The sequence below is a fragment of the Cydia fagiglandana genome, chromosome 2 (assembly GCF_963556715.1).
Source record: "Cydia fagiglandana chromosome 2, ilCydFagi1.1, whole genome shotgun sequence".
NCBI classification, from domain to species: Eukaryota; Metazoa; Arthropoda; class Insecta; order Lepidoptera; family Tortricidae; genus Cydia; species Cydia fagiglandana.
The window spans coordinates 14,205,731-14,227,185 of NC_085933.1; the positions used below are offsets into that span (position 1 = coordinate 14,205,731).

General features: G+C 37.7%; 1 protein-coding gene across 1 annotated transcript in view; it reads left to right on the forward strand.

Annotated features, from left to right (window-relative positions):
- Positions 1 to 966: 966 nt before the first annotated feature.
- LOC134672786 (cell adhesion molecule Dscam2-like) overlaps positions 967 to 21,455 on the forward strand; it is a 34,837-nt gene continuing 14,348 nt past the window's right edge. Inside the window, exons 1-20 of the mRNA XM_063530734.1 lie at positions 967 to 1,023; positions 1,298 to 1,340; positions 3,609 to 3,689; positions 4,635 to 4,720; positions 5,217 to 5,308; positions 5,744 to 5,898; positions 7,224 to 7,314; positions 8,575 to 8,871; positions 9,706 to 9,874; positions 12,611 to 12,746; positions 14,815 to 14,934; positions 15,578 to 15,754; positions 16,562 to 16,706; positions 17,175 to 17,323; positions 17,885 to 18,050; positions 18,708 to 18,847; positions 19,150 to 19,302; positions 20,177 to 20,267; positions 20,368 to 20,450; positions 20,788 to 20,916. Coding sequence (XP_063386804.1) covers positions 967 to 1,023; positions 1,298 to 1,340; positions 3,609 to 3,689; positions 4,635 to 4,720; positions 5,217 to 5,308; positions 5,744 to 5,898; positions 7,224 to 7,314; positions 8,575 to 8,871; positions 9,706 to 9,874; positions 12,611 to 12,746; positions 14,815 to 14,934; positions 15,578 to 15,754; positions 16,562 to 16,706; positions 17,175 to 17,323; positions 17,885 to 18,050; positions 18,708 to 18,847; positions 19,150 to 19,302; positions 20,177 to 20,267; positions 20,368 to 20,450; positions 20,788 to 20,916 — 2,560 coding nt within the window. The remainder of the gene's footprint in view (positions 1,024 to 1,297; positions 1,341 to 3,608; positions 3,690 to 4,634; positions 4,721 to 5,216; positions 5,309 to 5,743; positions 5,899 to 7,223; positions 7,315 to 8,574; positions 8,872 to 9,705; positions 9,875 to 12,610; positions 12,747 to 14,814; positions 14,935 to 15,577; positions 15,755 to 16,561; positions 16,707 to 17,174; positions 17,324 to 17,884; positions 18,051 to 18,707; positions 18,848 to 19,149; positions 19,303 to 20,176; positions 20,268 to 20,367; positions 20,451 to 20,787; positions 20,917 to 21,455) is intronic.

Here is a 21,455-nt window from a genome sequence, read left to right on the forward strand (position 1 = left end):
TGTGCTAATAACAAAAAAAAACCATTGAATCGGCCATTGTAAACTTTGTTACCAACCCTAATATAAAACCGTTAATTATTAAGAAATGTGTAGAAAAGAGTCTTTAAATTCCATCAGCATAAAATATAAAACAGCGCCCTTTCAGTTACGTAAAATGTAAAAAAAAAACTTTTTTTAATTCACTGCTATTAAAGACTCGAGCCATTCAGCCACCGCTTGAAAACTTTTTTCAAAATCTCCGCGCAGTTCGCGGACGCAACGTTACTTAATGCGGTGACTTGCGTCCTTAACTGAAAGGGTGTAAAGTTGAGATTGGTAGGTTCGAATAGCAGCGGTGTGTGGGTTTCGATATAGATTAGCAGTTCGGAAGCGAGTAACTTTGCCCACGCGAACCACAGAGTTGGGAAAGTTTGGAGTGCATCGTTCTAGTCGAGTTTCTGGCGGTGCTCTAGAACTAAACTGGGTGGAAATGAAGTTACCCGGCGTTCTGTTTTTGAAAAAGTTTAAAAAGTGTTTTTTTGGTTTGTTTGTGTCTTAATTTAGATGATTATGAGTTTGATACAACACGGTAACGTTTGCGATAAGTAAAAGGGATGATGTGTTGATAACATATGTTGAATTTGATCACAAAATCCAGTAAAATAGATAACAAATGAGCAATTTATCACCATAATCTGGATATTATTTTATATATTTATCCAAAAATCTCTTAAATAAATAACATCAGAGAACAGCGAGCGAAAACCGCGTACGCTTTATCTGTCGTCATTGTCGCTCGTTTACATTCCATAAATATATGGAAATGATAAAAAAACGACCTAAAATTTTATCGCGGTGCCCACCTTCCTCATCTGAATAATCTACCTAATTGCATTTTTATTTAGGTACTAAGACGGGACTTAATTTTACGTCGAATAAAGAATAACGTCAAAAAACAATGAAATCCTTAGATTATTGATATGAGGAATGCACCGCGCTACGGCCGCTATGCAACCGGTGGACGTGGAGTCGTCAGTGAGGAGTGTGAGTGACTTCCTTATCATTCCTCCGACATCGGACGGGTCGAAGTACTTAGTTTCAAACATTGATTGGATAATTAGCTTAAGTTTGCAGCGACAAAGTTCTTGCACAGTCTATCTGAACCTGTATAGTGGAGCTTTACCACACTTTGTCATTGCTAACTTGCTGTAAACTGGACTTAGACTATTCTAGATATTGTTGAGCTATATCCTTGCCTTGAGACGCCAGTATGAAATTTTATAGTGAAGTTATAAATGTATAATTATTTATTTCTCAGGTATACCGGTATATAGTGAGGCACGGCGTAACTATTCGACTAGGTAAGTAGCAAACTTAAATGTAGTCATGATATTATATACTATTTAACATGTGAATAATGTTCATGTTATCTGACATTTGTCTATGAGTACGTAATTAAATAACAATTGATTGGAAACGAAACAAATGGTCAAATTAACTAGGTAAGTACATTTTTTTTTTTCCGTAAAGTATCGTTGACCCAAATATTCGTTCACCAGTGCTGAGGTCATGTTTACTAAAACCACACCAAACATTTGGAGTAATAATATTTAATTATTAGAATTATGCACCATAAAAAAATCTAAGTTTTTCCTGAAACAAAACTGATTATAATTTCTATTTTTACATACTTATGTTCCGCATAGAAAACTGTTCTTAACAATTTGTAGCATTTACCTCGCTAAAAGCCAACTTGCATTGAATAATATAAGAAAATTTAATAAGATTCTCCGAGACTGAACTTAGAGTACTTCTCCAAACTTTCAGTCTTTAAAAACTTTTCCACTACACTTTGGGAATCTCAGGCAAAAAATTAATAAACCTCTGCGAACGATGACGAAGTTAGCTTAATTTGGAGTTCTTAATTCTAGTATACAAGAAGGCTGTGATAATTAATATGCAAAAGCATGCTCTGTTGACTAAATTCTCTGTTGACTCAAGATTGGCTAAATTATGTACCTACGCGAGAATGTCAACTTCGTAACAAAAAAATAATTTACTCATAATATAATAAATGTTGCTAATTTATTTATCTATTCGGAAAATAAAGCTACAAATCCTATACCTATTGCGGGCATATGCGGGCTGTTACATAATAAATAGGATAGATGTCAAAATGTCAATTGTGTGTTTCACTTCAGAAGCCAAAGGTACAACAGCTACAAATTCAGCTTTAGATACTTCGGTACCTACTTGAAATACAGTTATATATAAGTACTTACCTGCATATTATTTCATAAAAACATATGGCAAGGAGGTTTCAGTCGATTGTGTACTCGGCAATTAACTCTTCTGATATTACGAGTATCTAGTGCGCTGAATTACCCGAAGGCAGCATGATTTTGACTTCCTCTTTACTGCTTTGTCGATAATGTTACTCTATTTACCCTAAGGCGGATGCTGGAAACACGCGTCTATGAAATTTCCTTATGTAAAGCACGACCAACGTTAGTTCACGCTTGAAGCAATAACAGTGATTTTGCATGCAGCGAACGGCGAATTAAGTAAATGCTTGTCCATCGTATAAAGTTATAAACAATATCCTAACTTACTTGTTTGTTATTGGCGGGGTATGAGATCTAGTCTGGAAAACAAGTTTTATCAGTAACATTAGAATAAACAAGCTATTCACAAATCTCTTTTTGGGTTTATAATACTAGTGTAATAAAAACACAGTAAGTACTTATGATTCGCTCTGACAATATGAAATTTACTTGTTTTGCGGTTGTTACAAGATATGTGAAATCCCATAAGGAAATATAAAAAAAAATTACTATGTACTACTATTACCTATATCTATTTTATGCGGTCCTAAAACTTCACAAAATAAATAAAAAATGTATATAAATAACCGTATAATTTGTTTTTGCTTTAAAACAATGCCGCTCTACTGTATAACTCAAACAAACATGGTGTTGATACAATATTATTCAAATTCCTTGACTAAACAAAAAACTAACAATTTAATTATCCAGGCAAACATTTCACCAGTTAACTGCGCATAAATTTAGCATAGATTAATGATATTACCGCGAAACAGAGGGCTCGTGCCGCGGCATTAATGCCATATGCGAATTTATGACGACGTGTATGACGCACGGCCGGATAACTGGATAGTTTGTGTCTGGAGCTGGTCAAATTTGTATCGTTTAGTGCCTATTAGTATACGAGTAGATGGTAGGTACTTTTTGAATACGGCGTTTAGGTGTCGTTTTGGGCCGTCCCATTCGTTTTTCGTCAAGTTCTCAAATTAGTCCTATTCTGCTTTCGTCACTCGTTCTACATTGAAAGCCACCGACGATTGTGACGAATGTAGAATGAGTGACGAAAGCAGAATAGGAGTAATTTAAGAACTTGACGAAAAACGAATGGGACGACCCAAGACGATACCGGCGTTTATGATTTATTATGTACTGATCATTTATGATTGCCAGATTGATTACCAGTACGAGTATGATGAATTTGTAAACAATACCCAAATAAAATGACAATAATGTTACGAAATCCTATATAATTATTATTATAGGTACTTACATAAATATTTAGTTTCTAATAAGTACATCCCTGAGTATCTATTTCCACTATCCAACTATTATTTTGTTTCAGAATCATTTCACACAGAAAAACTAGACGAAAAGGGAATATTAATGGTAAGCTTCTTTTCCATGAATGAGTAATATGATATTTATTGAAAGAAAATTATATTACTCGTACTTATTACTTGTGCCGTATTATTTACGAATTTATTGAATTATTACTGTGTCGTTCGTCAAAAGCTGCATCTGACTGAAAGGGAAGGGAGGATAATATTTTCCGAGAAAACGTCTAAAAGATAAACGTTGGTTATTCATCAATGGGTTTGCAGTTTAAATGATTTAACATTGATTTGTGTTGTTGGGTTTGACTTGTAATTCATAAAAAAAAAACAACGGGTTGCACTACGGGAGTGCCGACAGAAGTGAAAACTCAAAGACTAGTCCAAAATGTCTGCAGCACTATGTATAATTTTATTGACACATCTTCTTTTCTATTGAAAAACTTTAGTTCCGAAATTGCTGGCCAATGAGCTTAAATTTGTAGCTTTAATTGTTTAAAATTCGAATAGAAATTGTAAGTTACCTTGCAGACCTCGCATCTAAATATATTTGGTCATGATATTTTGAGTTTTATTCACCAGTACTAGAGTTAACTTTTATTAGCGATTTCATCAAGATGTAGCTTTATTGAATTATATTCGAGTGATATAAAGTTAGAATGTAATGTGAGATCCTCGTATTTCAGCCCGTACAAGATTAGAACATTGAGCTTTATTGCTTAATATAAAAGTCCAGTTTTAAATAATTGACCTGATTATGATACGTTATGACTAAAGTTTTTTGGTGAATAACATTGTCCGTCACCCATGACGTCAGCGCGTTACGCGTTACACTGTCTCGAGTTTATCATTTTTTCCCCACCTCAAAAAGTGCTCAGCGCCCGCTAAAGAAGTTTTCACTTCAAAAATATTTATTTTATGAAAATAGTCGGCCAAATATCAGTAGGTATCATAATTTAATAAACTATTTTAAAAGAACATCATTTCTCTTTTATTTCAGTTTCTCGTTTCAAGCGAGATCTAGTATCCAGCAATATTATTATAACACACAATTTTAACGAGAAGATCGTGACACCCGGGGACGACGTAAGTAATTGCGTTTGGAATAATTTCGTCTGGGTAATTTGGTACACACAGGTTTAATCAAAGTTTAACGTTTAAATTTTAGTACTTGAAATTTGTCCTCTTATAACACTGAAATAATTTAGTACTAGCCGTTTTATATGTACCTAAAGAACGACTCACGTTAGACCAGGCCGTGTCCGGGCCGGAGCTTCCGGGGCTTACTTTTCTATGACATGACAGGTGATCACGTGATGCTTTCCATAGAAAACGATGCGCCGGAAGCTCCGGCCCGGAGACGGCCCGGTCTAACGTGAATCGTTAAGTGTAACATGTAAGTGTAATATAATATCTTGTCATGATAAATCAATGTGTACACAATAATTGAGTTTATCGAGAGGCACATATTTAAGGACTAAAGAGCAAGAAATACGCACTGTGTATGAAACCATTTGGGCATCTTATGTTTGTAATCTGTTTTTTTATTTATTTAGTACTTATTCCAAAATGTTACTTTTAGGTCAGTTTACAATGTACAGCAACGGCTGAGAGGCCTCCTCGGTTCGTATGGGACAGAGACGGAGTCGTTATATCACCAAACACAGAACAAAGGTAAATTATAAATAAATTTTTGCTACATAACTATTGTACATGTACAATCGCTATCAGATATATCACATCTATCTCTATCTCTATCTATCACAAATATTTGAACAAGCCTCTATTGTCAGGGCGTTAGAGTGCGTGTTCACATATTGTGAACACCTTAGCCGCTCTGATATATCTGATGACGACTGTACCACGATCTTATTAGATAATAATAAAACATATTTTTTAACACAATTAAGTGTCAAAGACAAAACGCAAATAAGTGATATAATATTGATGTTCCTAAATGTCGTATTACTGTATTATTAATTAACTGTGTGTATTAATTAATTGGTCTCTTATTGATTCTGATTGCTTCCATGGGATTTATTTTATATTTACACACTCAATTATTAACCTCTGCAAAATATAAATTATAAATCGTTTGAGCCATTGCAGATACACTATAGGCCAGATGATGTCACCCAACGGGGTCGGCGTGGTGTCACACTTGAATATAACACGGTCTAGAGTGGAGGATGGAGGACTGTACTCCTGCACAGCAGTGGAAGGGGACTCCAGCGTCGGTCATTCAGCTAGGATTGACGTTTATGGTAAGAGTATTGACTGTTTTTCTTATAGTGTGTAGCTTTCAAATAGAGATCGACGGCTAATCCTATTGTCTATTGTTAAGTAAAACCGCTCATGCCACGTTCCACAACCACCTGCATAAAAAATACGTACTTCGGTTACTGAGTGCCGGCGAGTCGAACGCTACAGAACCAGTCTAAAATGTGTCATCGAGATGCGTAACAAAGGCGCGTTAACGGAGAGCGCACCTACACTGTTTTTTTGAGCGTTGGGCTAGCCCGCGCTCAGGTGCCAAAATAGAATAATGAAGACCCTTTTTTGCAGGTAAGTAGCAATAGACAATAGGATTAGCCGTCAGGCTCTATTTGAAAGCTACACACTATACCCACATTATGCTTTATGTCCAGAAGCGGTATCATGATCGCATTTTTATCACCTGTCATGCCACATGTCACCTTAGCACTTACATATTTGTCAGAACGTGAAAGGCATGGTGACAAATGATTAAGAGCCGACCATCCTAGCCTTACGCGTCCCCTTTTTAAGTTAAATAAAATGGATAAAATATGTGATATTTCAAGCTTCGTGGTTATTATAATATATAATATTTTATCATCATCTCAGCCATAAGACGTCCACTGCTGAACATAGGCCTCCCCCTTGGATCTCCATACGTGCCGGTTGGAAGCGACCCGCTTCCAGCGTCTTCCGGTGACCTTAACAAGGTCGTCTGTCCATCTTGTGGGTGGACGACCTACGCTGCGCTTGCTACTTATATTATTTTATACTATACACAATTATTGCACATAATATTTTATACTATACACAATAGAATAACAATAATAATAAGAAATAAATAAATATGAAAGACTGATTGTGTAAAGATTTCAATGAAAAATTAATACACACAAATAATGGTAATCCGTGTATACCCCTAGGGAAAACAGACGTCATTAAATGTTACCTATTATTTATCTGTATGCGTTTGAAACTACTACAGTAATGTTCCGACATTACTTGGAAGTAACTGAAACAAAACAATAGGAGCTCAAAGGCAGGCCACAGGTGACCCTCGCGCGGACAGCTTTCTCGCGCAAAGATTGGCCATAGTAATCCAGCGCGGGAACGCTGCCTGCGTGATGGGCACCTTACCAAGGGCGCAAAATTTTGATAGGTATTTTTAATTTTTAGCTTTAGTTTTTAGTTGTAGTTAATTTTAGTTTTGTATTCATTTTATAACACTTATTTTACAATAAATGAGTTTTCCAACAAAAAAAAAATAGGTACCGTAACAGCAAAGTCATACGAAGCATTAAGGAGTTTTACTTTAACGACTTTCACGTTTTAGGTCCACCGTATATCAGGTCTTTACCGCCAATAAAAATTCAGAGCGGAGAGCCCTTGAAGTTACGATGCCCCTACTATGGGTTCCCAATAAGGTACGTTCTATAAGTTAAACTTAATTAAAAAGAAACAATTTTGACTTATTTGTATAGAAGTAAGGTATTATAGCTAATGTAATCAAATTTAATAACTTAGGCCATCTTTTACACTCCTACTGGGTGATTAGAGAATTTTTATGGCTCCTCTACACGATGGGCCATCGCCGGCCACTCCAAGGGACGCATTTATGCGTTAGAGGGAGCAAGTGATATTGCTATCTCATTCTACCGCATGGCTGCGTCCCTTGGAGTGGCCGGCGTTGGCCCATCGTGTAGAGGAGCCATTAGATTCGATTACCCCTATAGTCTCTTTATACTCTGACATTTACGTATTGAGGCCTATTTAGACAGTTATTTCTTGTTATAAAACGGTTATAGATATTACTGAATCGCAATTAAAAAGGGATTGAGATAGCTGTCAATCCATATTGATTTAGACGTAAGTGTATGGAAATCTGTCATTTCTAATCCCTTTCTGATCGCGGCATGATAATATAATAAGTCAGCTGTCAACAGTTATATTGAGTGAAGAAATGAGATATAAAATAACATTAATTATTCCATGAAAACGATAAAGACGTGTGAAGCTGGACATAAAAGTACGGATTGGGACAAACAATTATGAACGATTTCTTATATTTGTCAAAAATTATCACCAAAGTTCGACCGAAAAACTATATATATTCCTATCCACTACACACCGTCGGATAATAATTATGCTGGTCCTACAACTATCTGGGATAGGACTTGTGTAAATAAATGAAGAAAGATAATTTTAATTTCACATAACACAAGCGAGTTCCCAATTGGGTAAGATAATTAAAAAATAACAATCCGTATTTTAGCTTGGAAATTAGTCATTGAAGAAAATTCTGACGCTAGGTGGAGCTCTAACAAAAACAATAGAAAGTAATTCAATCGATACTTCCGAATATGTGATATCTTTCTTAGATTCTGAGAACCGGGGATTTAGGGAGAATATGTAGTAAAGTTTTTCCTATTGAAAATAGCACGTCTTACTACTAGCCACTACTAGGCTACCAGCACTTAAAGCGGTTCATGAGATACAGCCTGGTGACAGACAAACAGACGGACAGACAGACAGACGGACGAAGACAGATGGACAGAGAAGTCTTAGTAATAGGGTCCTGGTTTTACCTTTTGGGTACGGAAACCTAAAATGAAATATATTTCATGTTCATAATAATAGTTACGAAACAATATTCGATTATTGTCAACATTATTTAATTATTTCAGTAAACTCGACTGGGAACACAAAGGCAAAAGAATATTAAGTTCAATGATATCACAACATCCACGATATAAGAGATCAAGCGAAAAACAAACCAAGCATTTGCGGGAACACCCTGAACAGAAGTTAATTGTAGAACAAAATAATACAGGAATTACACATAATGAACATTTTCGTAAAAAACGGCAGTTATTTGAACCTAATGAAGACGGAGTTCTAATTATACCAAGAGTATTAAAGGAGAGCAACGGAGAATCCTATACATGTATTGTACACAGCCCTTCAGGTGAAATGGCAAGACGGTAAGTCGATACTTGATGGGCATTCTTCGTATGTTTAAGGCGTTTTATAACATTATTTAACCTTGACCTAACCTAACCTTTTTCTAATATTACACTTTCTTGTTAATAAAATACTCTATAGCTAACAATTTTACGTGGTTAAATAAACTAGAAGTGATGTGTCAAAAACATTCTTAGTTTCCACTTCGTACATTAATTCTTGTAAAGCTTTCCAATAAATAACGATTAGTAGAGCGAACGCTCTAAGTTTCATTACGGTGCATAATGGAAGAAAATTAAATTTCGTTTTTGAAACTTTTATAATAACGTTGTCTATAGAATGATTCACGTTATAGTTTTTTGAACAGCTACTATTTCATTATTAAATAGTGTGCATAGTTAATGAAAATGTGCACGAACAAAGCGTTAACAAGTCTATTAATAAAGCCTGTATTAAAATTATATTTTATATTTTAACGTAATAAAGTAAGGCTTCAATTTTGGATACAAATGAAAAAAAAATTGTTGTGGGAAGAACACTTTATTTGAATTTCCGTTTGACTTTACGTTAGTTTTTTTTATTTCATTAAATCGTCAGTTGTAAATATGTATGTGTGTTACAGTCAAGTAGGTAAGTTGTCGGCAGAATTAAGTTGGCCAATCCACAAACATTCAAGTCCGTCTAATTTGGTAGGATCTACAATAAAATTGGTATGATCTTAAATTCCCCTTTCTTCTATAAGGATATTGCCCTATGATATGGTTATAAATACAACGTCTACGACTTAGTAGCGCACTTTTTCTGCTTATGTACTATAAACAGCTATATTTAAATCGATTTTTGAAATATTTTAGGTCTTTTGAAATTCAAGTTGTCGAAGCCCCAGAGCTAGACGAGCTGCGAGTGGGCTCGGGACTGAAAGAAGGTCAGATAGTACAGATCACCTGCAACATCATCAGCGGCGATCCCCCAATCTACTTCTCGTGGTTGAAGGACGGCAAGAAAATGCCAGCCAGTCTTAAGGTTAGCGTCATATCATTTTTTTCTTTACATTCTAGCTGCGCCCGGAATTTTCGTAGTGAGCTCTCTCTTGTCGACTCACAATGCACCTAGATATCAATACCTACCTACCAGTGGCGGCGCGTCAAATATATCCATAGGCAAGCCGGGGCTAATTTGGCTTACATATTTCCTTTAAAACTCTGCTCAAACGTCCAAAAACGGTCAAGCCGATGGGAATCGGCTTTTATGGACGCGCCGCCACTGCTACCTACGTTAAATTTCAAAATTAGTTACTTATTGTGTCATGGTGTATCATAGCCAAACGTATTGAGATAAGACTTTAAGTTGGAACCATATTTTTTAATTATAATTATGTCTAAGTCCCTTTTTAACATTAATGAGTTTATACAAGTTTGAAACCTATTAAGTCAGTACATTTAATCATTTTATCGTTCTCTAGAACCTCTCTATCTGAAGTAACAATAGGAACATACATTAGCAATATTTGGCGAACCACCCCTTCCCCCTATATGAGGTGGGTTAAGACCTAGCCAATTCCGGCGATGTATTCTACACTGTTATCTCTTCATACACTGTTGGTATTGCAGCGTGACAATTGTCCCTTAGTTACTAAGGTATGGCTTTAGTTCCTGAATTCTCTATTGGGAGATATGTATGAGTGTACCAAATTAGAAAGGATGAACGTAGGCGTGGAAATAATAGCGAACTAAAATAGAATATCTAGACAAAAAATCAACTCCAACTTAAATAGTAATAACCCGTAACAGTAAGAAGAGCATTTTTGCATCGTAATTCTGTTTAGAAAATTTGTAAAAACGGATCAAGTTTGATTGGACTCTCGCACCGAGGGTTCCGTCCGTAGCATAGCACATAATAAGGCATTAAAACATTCGGGTGGTTCTTTTAAGAAACTCACTTCGTTCGTTTCTTAAACCTACACTCTACAGTCTATTGATGCCTTTTATTATGTACACACAAACTTTGTGTTGCATAAACTAGTAAAAATACTTACTACTTAGTTTTTGATCCGACCCCTACCTACGGGTTTTTAAAGACATTTCAAAAACAAAAAATATCGTTCACGTTCCAGTTAAAAAAATACATTATTATAAATTGGATAATATAGGTAATGTACGAGTACGTAATCCTTGGAACGCGAGTCCGACTAGCACTTGACCGGTTTTTGAAGCAACCTTTCTGTGGACATCTAGTTTGTGGCTCTATGAAATTGGTAACAATGTAGGTCACTCCACTAATCTTGTTTTCGCCCCATTCTGTACTGTTTCGATTGGGTTCGCGACTACGAGTAGTTGGATTACGAATCTGATAATGCATAATAACTAAAGTTGAATACATGCTATAATCGTTACCATGCAGTATGTTAAGTAATTGCTTTTGGGGTATGCGGAAGTTTACTAGTAAGTAATTAATAAGAATCAAGCTTAGTAGCCTCTTCTCACATACATCTCTCAGTCTCATCTCATCTCTCAGTTACAGACCAAACTTAATGAACTCTTTAAATTTCGTTGTTCTTGTATTTAATGGTCTCAGGTCAGAAACCACCATTATTTTAAGATAAATCCTTGAGTCAATTTTTATTACTATGTAAAACGTTGGATATATCTACACTTGATTGTTAACGGCCGTTTGATGTTGATGAAACACCACGACTTTTTGTCACGGTAAAGTTTCCTTCGCAGGTTTTTGTGACGCTGCCGCTCCCAAATGGCCCTGTCACTGCTTATCCCTAATAGATAATAATAATAATTTCAGCCTATATACGTCCCACTCCTGGGCACAGGCCTCCTCCCTTGCGCGAGCGGGCTTGGGCCAAAGTCCCCACGCTAGCCCCTAATAGATATGGACGGAATATGACATGCGATATCGGATACGTAATTGGACACGGCTCGCTAATCACAACTGATTGATTAGTAGGTAAACCCGTGTTTGTCGTCCTGTCGAATTCGATGATTTTGACAATGCAGATACATATTGTGTACTTACTATACATCGTGTACGTACACAACTCTTCGAAACTTCAAACGAAATTCGTTTTATAACGATATCCGTAACTTGAGCATTTTGATTGCTAGCCGGCGTCATCGATTTGATTCCCAAAATTGTATTTGGTTAAAACTTAAATGTCGTCAGTTTTTGATTTAGTTTGTGGTTGACCGTCTAACCAAAATATTTGCGAGGTTGAATTTCCTATTTCTTCAATGAGCTTGTGATGGATAAATATATCTATAGGTTCGTATGAATCTTACAAATATAATTATGATGTTTATATTACGGTTTTTATCGGTAATATACAGGGTGTTACTGACCATGGGGCTTTAAATTCAGGGCTCGATTCTACTCGCTAAACTGAGCTAGTTTTATTATGGCACCGACCCCGAAATCCCGAAAAAAAAAAACTTTTTCATACATTTTGGCTGATCAGATGTCGACGTTTTCTATGTAAAAGCCAAAAAGAATTCCCCGATTTTAGGGTTGGTCCCATCGTAAAAGTAACTCAGCTTAGCGAGTAAAATCAAGCCCTGGAATTAAAGCCCCATGGCCAGACATATACTGTATTTAGTTAATATTAAAATAATATAATAATTCAAAAGTTTTATAACTACGTACCTATTTATTATTATAAACGAAGAATCTCTTCAACAAGTAGGTACCAACGAGATTAATAAAAAAAACTTGACAATAGTATAATTGAAGACTCAATATTTTGTTTTACAGATAACCGAGAGAAGCTCAGAACTATTCAGCGTTTTAATCATCAAGAGAGTGTCTTTGGAGCACTGTGGAAAATACACCTGCATCGCTACCAACCACGTCGGGAAAGTGAATCAGACGGCTGACCTTTACATAAATGGTGAGCATCCACTTCCAAGCCAATAGGGGATATTACTGCAATGTACTGCCGCCAGAGTGCAGCACTACCGACTCTAGTAAATTTATAGACTAACTTATACATACTGAGCCTTTAACTGTTTTTTGGCAAGTTTTCACAGACAATCAAATATGACATTGATGCATCAAGGCGGTTTGTTAACAAGGGCCTACCGGTAAACGCGAATATCGAAATTTAGTTATCGCTCGAATATTATGCAAGAGTCATCAGCATCTCCTCCTAGCCGTTTTCGGCTACAGCGACTGCTATGCTACAGCTGAAAGCATCACTGGTGCGCTCTCAGGTGACTGACGTAGCCAATCTCTGCAGCAAATGTGTGGCCACATTCGCTGCAGGTCAGCACCCCTCCGACGTAAATATACGTGATGGCCACAGGTGCAAGTGCAAGAGTGATAGAGAGGCAGAAACCGAACTTTCGACTGTCGTGTTTCACGGTAGGCCATGTGATTGACGTAGTGACGCATGATGTGTCATTGATGTTTGTTTACTGTATGTGCTAGTTGTGCCACTTACGCAGAGCTTTGCCTAATATTCCCTATTTGAACGTACAATGACAGCAGAATTTTAAGTCATGTTGTTTAGCGTGGATTTCGGTCGTATTTGTCCGTATAGAGACGCTCTAAATATCTATAAATAACATGATTCAAATATCATTCTGACGTCACAGTACATTCGTAGGCAGCTCGTCTACGAACGCTTTTATTGAGGCGTTGATATTTTGGAAGATATTTTAGTCTACTTACAGCCCCCGCTCATTATTAAGCTTGTTTGTAAACATTAAGTTACTAAATTAGAACAGCAATTTCAGGTTAATGATTGTTTTTAGTTAAGATTGTAGATTACAATTTGTTATTATATAAATTACTTAGGTATTTATATCGTACGCGTTGCATTTAAGACTTAACGAAGGATTAACGCTTTAAGCATTGTAGGCTAATTAACTACTATTTAGCTCAGCTCAGCCATAATTACTCTGAATTTTAGCACATAATCTAATCTAATAGGTACCTATTATAGGAACAGCACCAGTCATGGGACATTTAAGAGGGAATTTGGAGTATTTGTGATATTTCCCTAATACATGTGAATGGTCTACCGCTTAGCGTATTGAAAGATGAAAGTCCTACCCGTCTTTCATGTTTCAGGCGTGTTGTATCAAAGATACTGCAATGAGTTTCCACATACTTAACAAATTAAAACTATGCTATTTTTCTCCAGTCATGGACACCAAAGCTCCAGTAATGGGCCCCCCAGTAATGGACACTGCTCTATCAGTATAAAATATTGAAATAGGTCGTCAGATCTGGTCCATGTTATCATAATATTGCATTATCATCCGATTTGCATATTTAATTACGAATACAAAATTTCAACTCAATCGGAAAACGGGAAAGTGGCTCAAACTCGGCTACCAAGATTTGACCCACACTAAAAAACGATATTAATTTATCCGAAGTCCGAGCATACCTCCTGGTTGACATATTTCGTAACTACATTTTACTTCTGTATTGTTTAAACATGAAATGATGGCATGGCAAGCATCATTATGTAAATTTCCCATTATAGGAGGTATGCAGTTTTACAGCTCCTATAATGGGATTGGGCCAAATACCACTATTTTTTTACATCTGTGGACTCACAACATAGTATGTTGTATACCTTATCTCATGGTAAATGCAATTAACAAAACACATTTTAGTTTTCATCAAGTATTAATTAATTAAAATTTAATAAATTAACTCACCTCTCTTAGCGAAGTTGTTAAGAATTCGTAGTGGTATTTTTTTTCAGTGACACGACAACTTTTGGGTTGACGCCAATTTCTTAAATAACAACCAAATTTAATAAAAATTCAAACTGAAACAGCTCTAGGACTCTTATTTATGATAATATACAGGCAGTGTTTATAAACTACTTTTAGACACTTATTTTACAGGATTTGTGGTTTTTTGTCCCATTACTGGTTCCACGCCCATCATAGGGTACACTACTATATACCTACATATTGTTAACTTTTCAAACATCACAGTGGCCCCAAAGTGGATAGACGAGCCAACCAACACCTCGCTTCTACTCGGCCAAAGAGGAGTGGTCTACTGCAACGCCAACGGCTATCCTACTCCGCAGATACACTGGATGAAAAGAGATGGTTAGTATATTTAACTTAAATAGAGCAAAGACGTTCTCTTTGTATTCATTGCGCGATCCTCGATCCAGTTTATCGCAAAGTGCAAGAAGAACTAAAAAACTTTAATATCAAGTGAAAGACAGCAAAGCAGCGTGCGCACACGATTTAATACAAGCGGAATAATGACAAGTTGACTATACCTCTAGGAGACATTTTTTACACACTTATACACATTGCTGACTAAAGGGTGTCTTTTGGCGGTTTAGGTTAACTAACCTGAAAAATCAAATCTCTACCCGATAACGCAACCGGGCCACAACCGTTACGTCGTTTTTCGTTATGTCAAAGCTTATGTTTTTAATAACCTCCTGACCCTCCAAACAGCCTCCTGAGGACGTTGTCCGAACGTCTGGACTGTCGCCTCACAAAACACATGTGCAGGGCTAAACAACCCATCTTACCCGTGTTCCTCTCTATTTTTGTGGTTAGCTAACAAAAATATGGATCGCATGGTCTGAAATCTTCTTCTACCTAGCATTATCCCGGCCTTTGCCAGGGTCCGCTTTCCTACTTGCTATCGCATGGTCTGAAATAAACAATTTTTATTTTATTTATATTTACGAGTATTATGTGTAAACGTATTTAGTAATATTATAACTTACAGCTACTCTTGGTATTTGGAGACCCGTCCTCGACCTGGCTGGCGGCGGCATCATGAGCTACCCCAACGGCACGCTCATCATCGAGGTGGTCTCTCTGGCTGACGAGGGCGTATACTCCTGCAACGTAGAAAACGGTGTCGGGGACAGCTTAAACAAAAACCTGTGGATCAGCGTTAACAGTAAGTAGCTTGATAAATATTTAAAAGTTACAAGTTTTTTTTTTTATTATGAATGGGCTTACTCATGGCCACAGACTAGCCGAGACGTAGACGTGGCCTACGATGGAGCAAGCTCGCCCAGAAGGTGCCTGTTCACTCTTGATTTGAAGGTTGCCGGGTTATAAGAACACGGAAAAATAGCATAGAATAGATGCAAGCGGTCTGTAAAGCTTCACTGTGTATAAATGACACTTTTAATTGTTTTAAACTGTACAGCTACATAACTCAATTAGTAATATCAAGCAAGTTACTGGATAAAGAATTCTTATGTCTGCGACTTTTTAGTGGCAAATTCTCTCTCATTACCTTCTTACTAATAGTAAGTACTTATAGTTAAAAAATTATGCATTGTATTGAGTCATTGACATACATTTATTATTTTATGCGAAACCAAAGATTAGGCACATTAGGTACAGTCACCTGCAATAACATGTTACTCTTCGAAGGCCGCAAAAATATGTGACACGCTCTTTTGTCTCTACAAATAAGACCTTGTCAGATATTTTGTGCGGCCTTCGTTGTGTAACATATTATTGCAGGTGACTGTACTTACCTACACTAGGTTACGTATTCTGTATATTCCTACCTAAAACAAGCAATAGAGCACTTCTTGGCTAGGGAACCAAAAAAGGTACTTACACACCTATATACGTACCTTAAAAACCTTAAATTATACTGTGATGAAATGCAGTACAACATTAATCTTGCGAAGGTTACGCCATTACAATATGTATTTATAATTAATTCCATAAAATACTTAACTTCCAGAACCAGTGCACTTCGAGTCAATGGGTTCGAATGTGACGACCAAGGTGGGCCTGCCGGTGACCCTAACGTGTCGTCCGCTAGGCGACAACCCCATCCGGGTCAAATGGAGCCTCAACGGAAACCCTGTAGATTTCACATCTTCCAGGTACCTATTATTATTATTTTTTTATAAAATTCATAAAATATCGCTCTCGTTCCCGGTTATTAAATAAAGTCAAAACACGAGTTACTAAATTTAGGCATCAAAATTCTTGCTCCAAAAAATATTGTCATTGGAAATTAGATATTTTAAATAGTCGCAAAACACGTTTCCACCGCCATCTATCCTACAAGTAACAAACTTTGTAAAGAAGTTGCTTTCGAAGGCGAACCAACCCTCTTGCGACCTTACGCTACTCCATCCACCCCTATCATAGTTACGATAAACTAACATAGATGGCTCTTTTCAACAAAATGGTAAAAAAAATATTGATCTAAAGTAGCGTTTATTTTTACTCGACTACGGCAACGCAAAAGGAGGGTTATATAAGGTGTGATTGGGGCAAAATGGTATATTTTTATGAGATGAGCCGGATACTTTGTGTTACATTATTTTGTTCATTACTCTTTTCAGAATATCAGTATCTGAAACCAAAACCCATAACGGTATCAAGAGCATCATCAGTATCAACTTTGTGGAGAGCAGAGACGGTGGTACCTACGAGTGCAGAGCCAGTAACCCCTACGGAGTAGCAGCGTACAATCTACACCTTAGGATACTGGGTAAGTTGTTTTAAAATTATAATTTAATGAATTGGTTGAAAGAGATTGCCACAATTTGCAATGTCAAAATACTTCGTTCGACCATCTTAAAGGCCGGCAACGCACTTCCAAACCCCCTCTGGTGTTGCGGGTAAGCATCCATGAGCGACGGCAGTTGCTTACCATAAGGCGATCTGCTCGTTTATTTTCTATATGATAAAAAAACATGACTATAAGGCACCTGGTCTATCTTTTTAGTGGAATAATGATTTGAAAAAAAAATTTAATAAAATATTAATACCCGCGCTATACATTAGCCAGCTTCATAAGATAAAACAATGAACAGGCTTGCCAAGTTTCTGAATTATCTAGTTAACCTGCTATAAATCACAAAATGTGAGATATTTGGTAAGAAAATTATCTAAAAACTTCTTCGAGCCTCAGACTATCTCCAAAGTGAACCAAATATCTACAATTAGTTCAGCCAGTTGAACGCGAAGAGGTAACAGTGCGATAGACAGACTTATTTCCACTAGCTATCTGGCTAAGATATGTCTTATATATTTGTTTCACATATTCCAGAACCACCTACTCCCCCACTGGACTTGCAAGTGGATTCAGTGACGAGTGACTCGGCCAAGTTGTCGTGGCGCGACACCATCAGTTCCCACGTCCAGTACTACAACGTCCAGTACGCCACCAGCGATTTCATGCTTTGGGATACCGCTAAGAGCATTAACATTACGAGGTTTGTAATGTTTACTACACAGACAAGACATCCTCCAGACTGAGCATAGTAGCGCTACCCCCTCTGCTACAAATATACGGTAGTTTTACTGTATTTTCGAGTCAAGTGTCTTTGTGTGACGCCCGTGTCTTTGAACGGACCAATCACGGCACGGGACTCGCTTACCTCGTCCCCCGCACCCCTGTATTTTTGGCAGCATCGGTTTCATGAAATAATTGCTCTAAGCTCCATCTAGAGGATTCCTAGTCTATGGTTTACTACCACGGTGGCAAACAGGGGGGCTGTCTGAGTGGATACGAGGCAACTGGTAGTCCCGGTAGCAGTATCCTGGCTGCTCTGCGTAGGGAAAGCCATAACGAACACTTGCAAGATTACCACTTCAAACGCACGAGGATTCGTCCGCCATTTGCAAACAGCTAGTTTGTGGCTTATACAAATAATAGAAAGTTCTTATTGCTTTTGAAGCTTTGAAAATTTACAATCAGGAAGGCATGCCATCAAACTATACTGTTATTGGGTGTTCATGAGTATCGCGCCATTTCGTAAAATGCCATGGTTGTTCGTGCCTTATTATTACAGTCATATTATGACTTACTTTTTTTTTTAATACTGTGATATCTATGTATCTATGTTAACTGATAAGGTAACTTTTTTCAGACAAGACAACGACATTCGTCAGAGCATAGAGCTCCGAGACTTGATGCCGGCCGTAGACTACAGAGTGCGAGTGGCTTCGGGTAACCAGGTCGACCTCAGCCCTTTCACGCAACCCGCACATTTCACTACGCAACAGAAAGGTGACATGAGACATCCCCTTCTATAATCATCAAGGAAGTTTTAAAGTGTTAAAAAGAATTGCAACAATTCAAACTCATTTTATTTAATTTGTAGTTTGTTTTGAATGTTATCAAAATAAGGTAGGAATCGGCCTACCATCGATAGAGAAATCAAAATAAGCTCAACCGCAAAAATATTTTCTATTTGCGATCTGATTAATTCTTAGTTGGCCATATAGTTATTTTATCAAAATAGTTAGGTGGCCAAACAATCGTCCACACTTCACACAATACGCAAAAATAATTACATTTATCGTCATCAGCTCCATCATCTACGCCACTGGGAGTCCAAGTCCAGGCAACAGATAACCCCGGAGAGCTGACTGTGTCCTGGCTGCCGCCGCCGAGGGACAGTCATAACGGGCACTTGCAAGGATACCACGTCAAAGCGGTGCCAAGGGTCGGCGGTGATATCGGTAGTATAAACAAATATAAATAGGCTTCCATCAAAATCTATTTTGCTTACACTTTAACCAAGGCATGTACAGGTTTTTAATAATTAGGTAACTGGATATTAATTAACGCAGTTGATTGTATGCGTGAAATTTGATGAACGTCATTAGTAACCCTTTCACAGTTCCAGTAAACCTCAGTTTATATTTTTTACGACTCTTATACAAGGTGTCCAGAAAGGGTATCGGGTATTTGTTTTAGCGCCATATTCGAAACGGGGCCACGAAAGGGAGCGGGGAGGGGTTCGTAGCGTGCGCCATTTAGTGGAGTTTTAGCCACGATGGAACAGTACTCGGGGACGCATCGCGCATTTTGCGTACGAGCGTATTATCGTAACGGTGATTCAATAGTGACTGCTCAACGTCTGTATCGTGCGGAATATCGTACACGCCACGCGCCAAGTGACGAAATGGATCAGGATGTTCAAGAATACAGTTTTGAATTTTAATCGTCGCACCTGTATTCTCGAACATCCTGATCCGTTTCCTAATGCTATCGTCACTTGGCGCGTGGCGTGTATGATATTCCGCACGATACAGACGTTGAGCAGTCACTATTGAATCACCGTTACGATAATACGCTCGTAAGCAAAATGGGCGATGCGTCCCCGAGTACTGTTCCATCGTGGCTAAAACTCCACTAAATGGCGCACGCCACGAACCCCTCCCCGCTCCCTTTCGTGGCCCCGTTTCGAATATGGCGCTAAAACAAATACCCGATACCCTTTCTGGACACCTTGTATTAGGAATGCCTCGTTGTTTGTCAAATTGCAGATTAAATAACGTAAACATAGCATTTTAATTTCAAGCAGTATTAAAAGTTTTGTCTTTTTTTTAGGAACGGATGATACTCAGACAAAAGTTCTTAAAGTGATGTCAAGAAAAGGAAAACAAGAAACGACGTTGAGTGGGCTGTTAAAAAATACAAGGTTAGAAATTGTCAAAGAAAAATCATGCCATCAAAATATTAGTTCTTACCATTTTTTATCTCGTTTGGTGTTAATAATTGCTATATTTTATCATTTACAGATATGCTGTTTCCGTGAGTGCTTTCAATTCTGCCGGTAACGGACCATTTTCGTTGCCCGTTTATCAAACTACAAGAGAAGGAGGTACGTAATGAGTTAATGTCTTAATGCATTATACCTAATATATATCTAATTTTTAACTGTAATTAATCTGTCTGGAGTCTAGTGTATTATTAGTACCCGTTTTAGTGAATATTTTAATATGCATACCTATAAATAGAAGATAGAAAAAAATGTTCTAACACATCAGTGTCACAAAAACGACTATACCTAATATATCTACAAAATATATCAATTTTGTAATATATCAATTGTACTTTTCTTTTGTATCTTTTTACTGAGGTGTGCCAATAAAGAGTATTCTATCTATCTATCTATATCTATTTACCCATCATGTAAAGTGCTCGCCCTATAATTCCAGCTCCCGAGCAACCACCGTCCGGAGTAGAGTGTCGCGGCGCATCTTCCACGTCGCTGCGCGTGTCGTGGCAACCCATCACTACTCACGGCGCTTCTCTGCTGGGCTATTCCATCTATTATACCACTGAAGGTTAATCTAACATTAATTTGGGGCATCAAAGCTTCGTTTGATATCTTTGACTTGGGATTACACATGCTATATTACAGACCGACCGCTTGAATGGGTCCTCGCCTGCGCGGTACGGGGGCGACGGGGTAGGACGACTAAGGGTCGGTTGCACCAAACTGTTCGCATCGTTAAAGACTTCGCTAAATTTTTATGTATGGAAAGTTTCATAGTAAAGCTCCGGGGCGCGCCGGCTGACGTTGATCAGTCTATCAAATGTGGTCGGTGCAACTGGCCCTAAGGGTGGCGGGGAAGGTGCGGGCGCCGTACGCCTGTACCGCGTGTCTATGTGTGTGTGCTGTACCGCGCAGGCGAGGACTCATTTAGGGTCGGTTGCACCAAACTGTTCGTATCGTTAAAGAGTTCGCTAAATTTTTATGTATGGAAAGTTTCATAGTAAAGCGCCGGGGCGCGCCGGCTGGCGTTGATCAGTCTGTCAAATGTGGTCGGTGCAACTGGCCCTTAAACAGTCGGTCTATAACAGACGCACGTTTGACATCAGT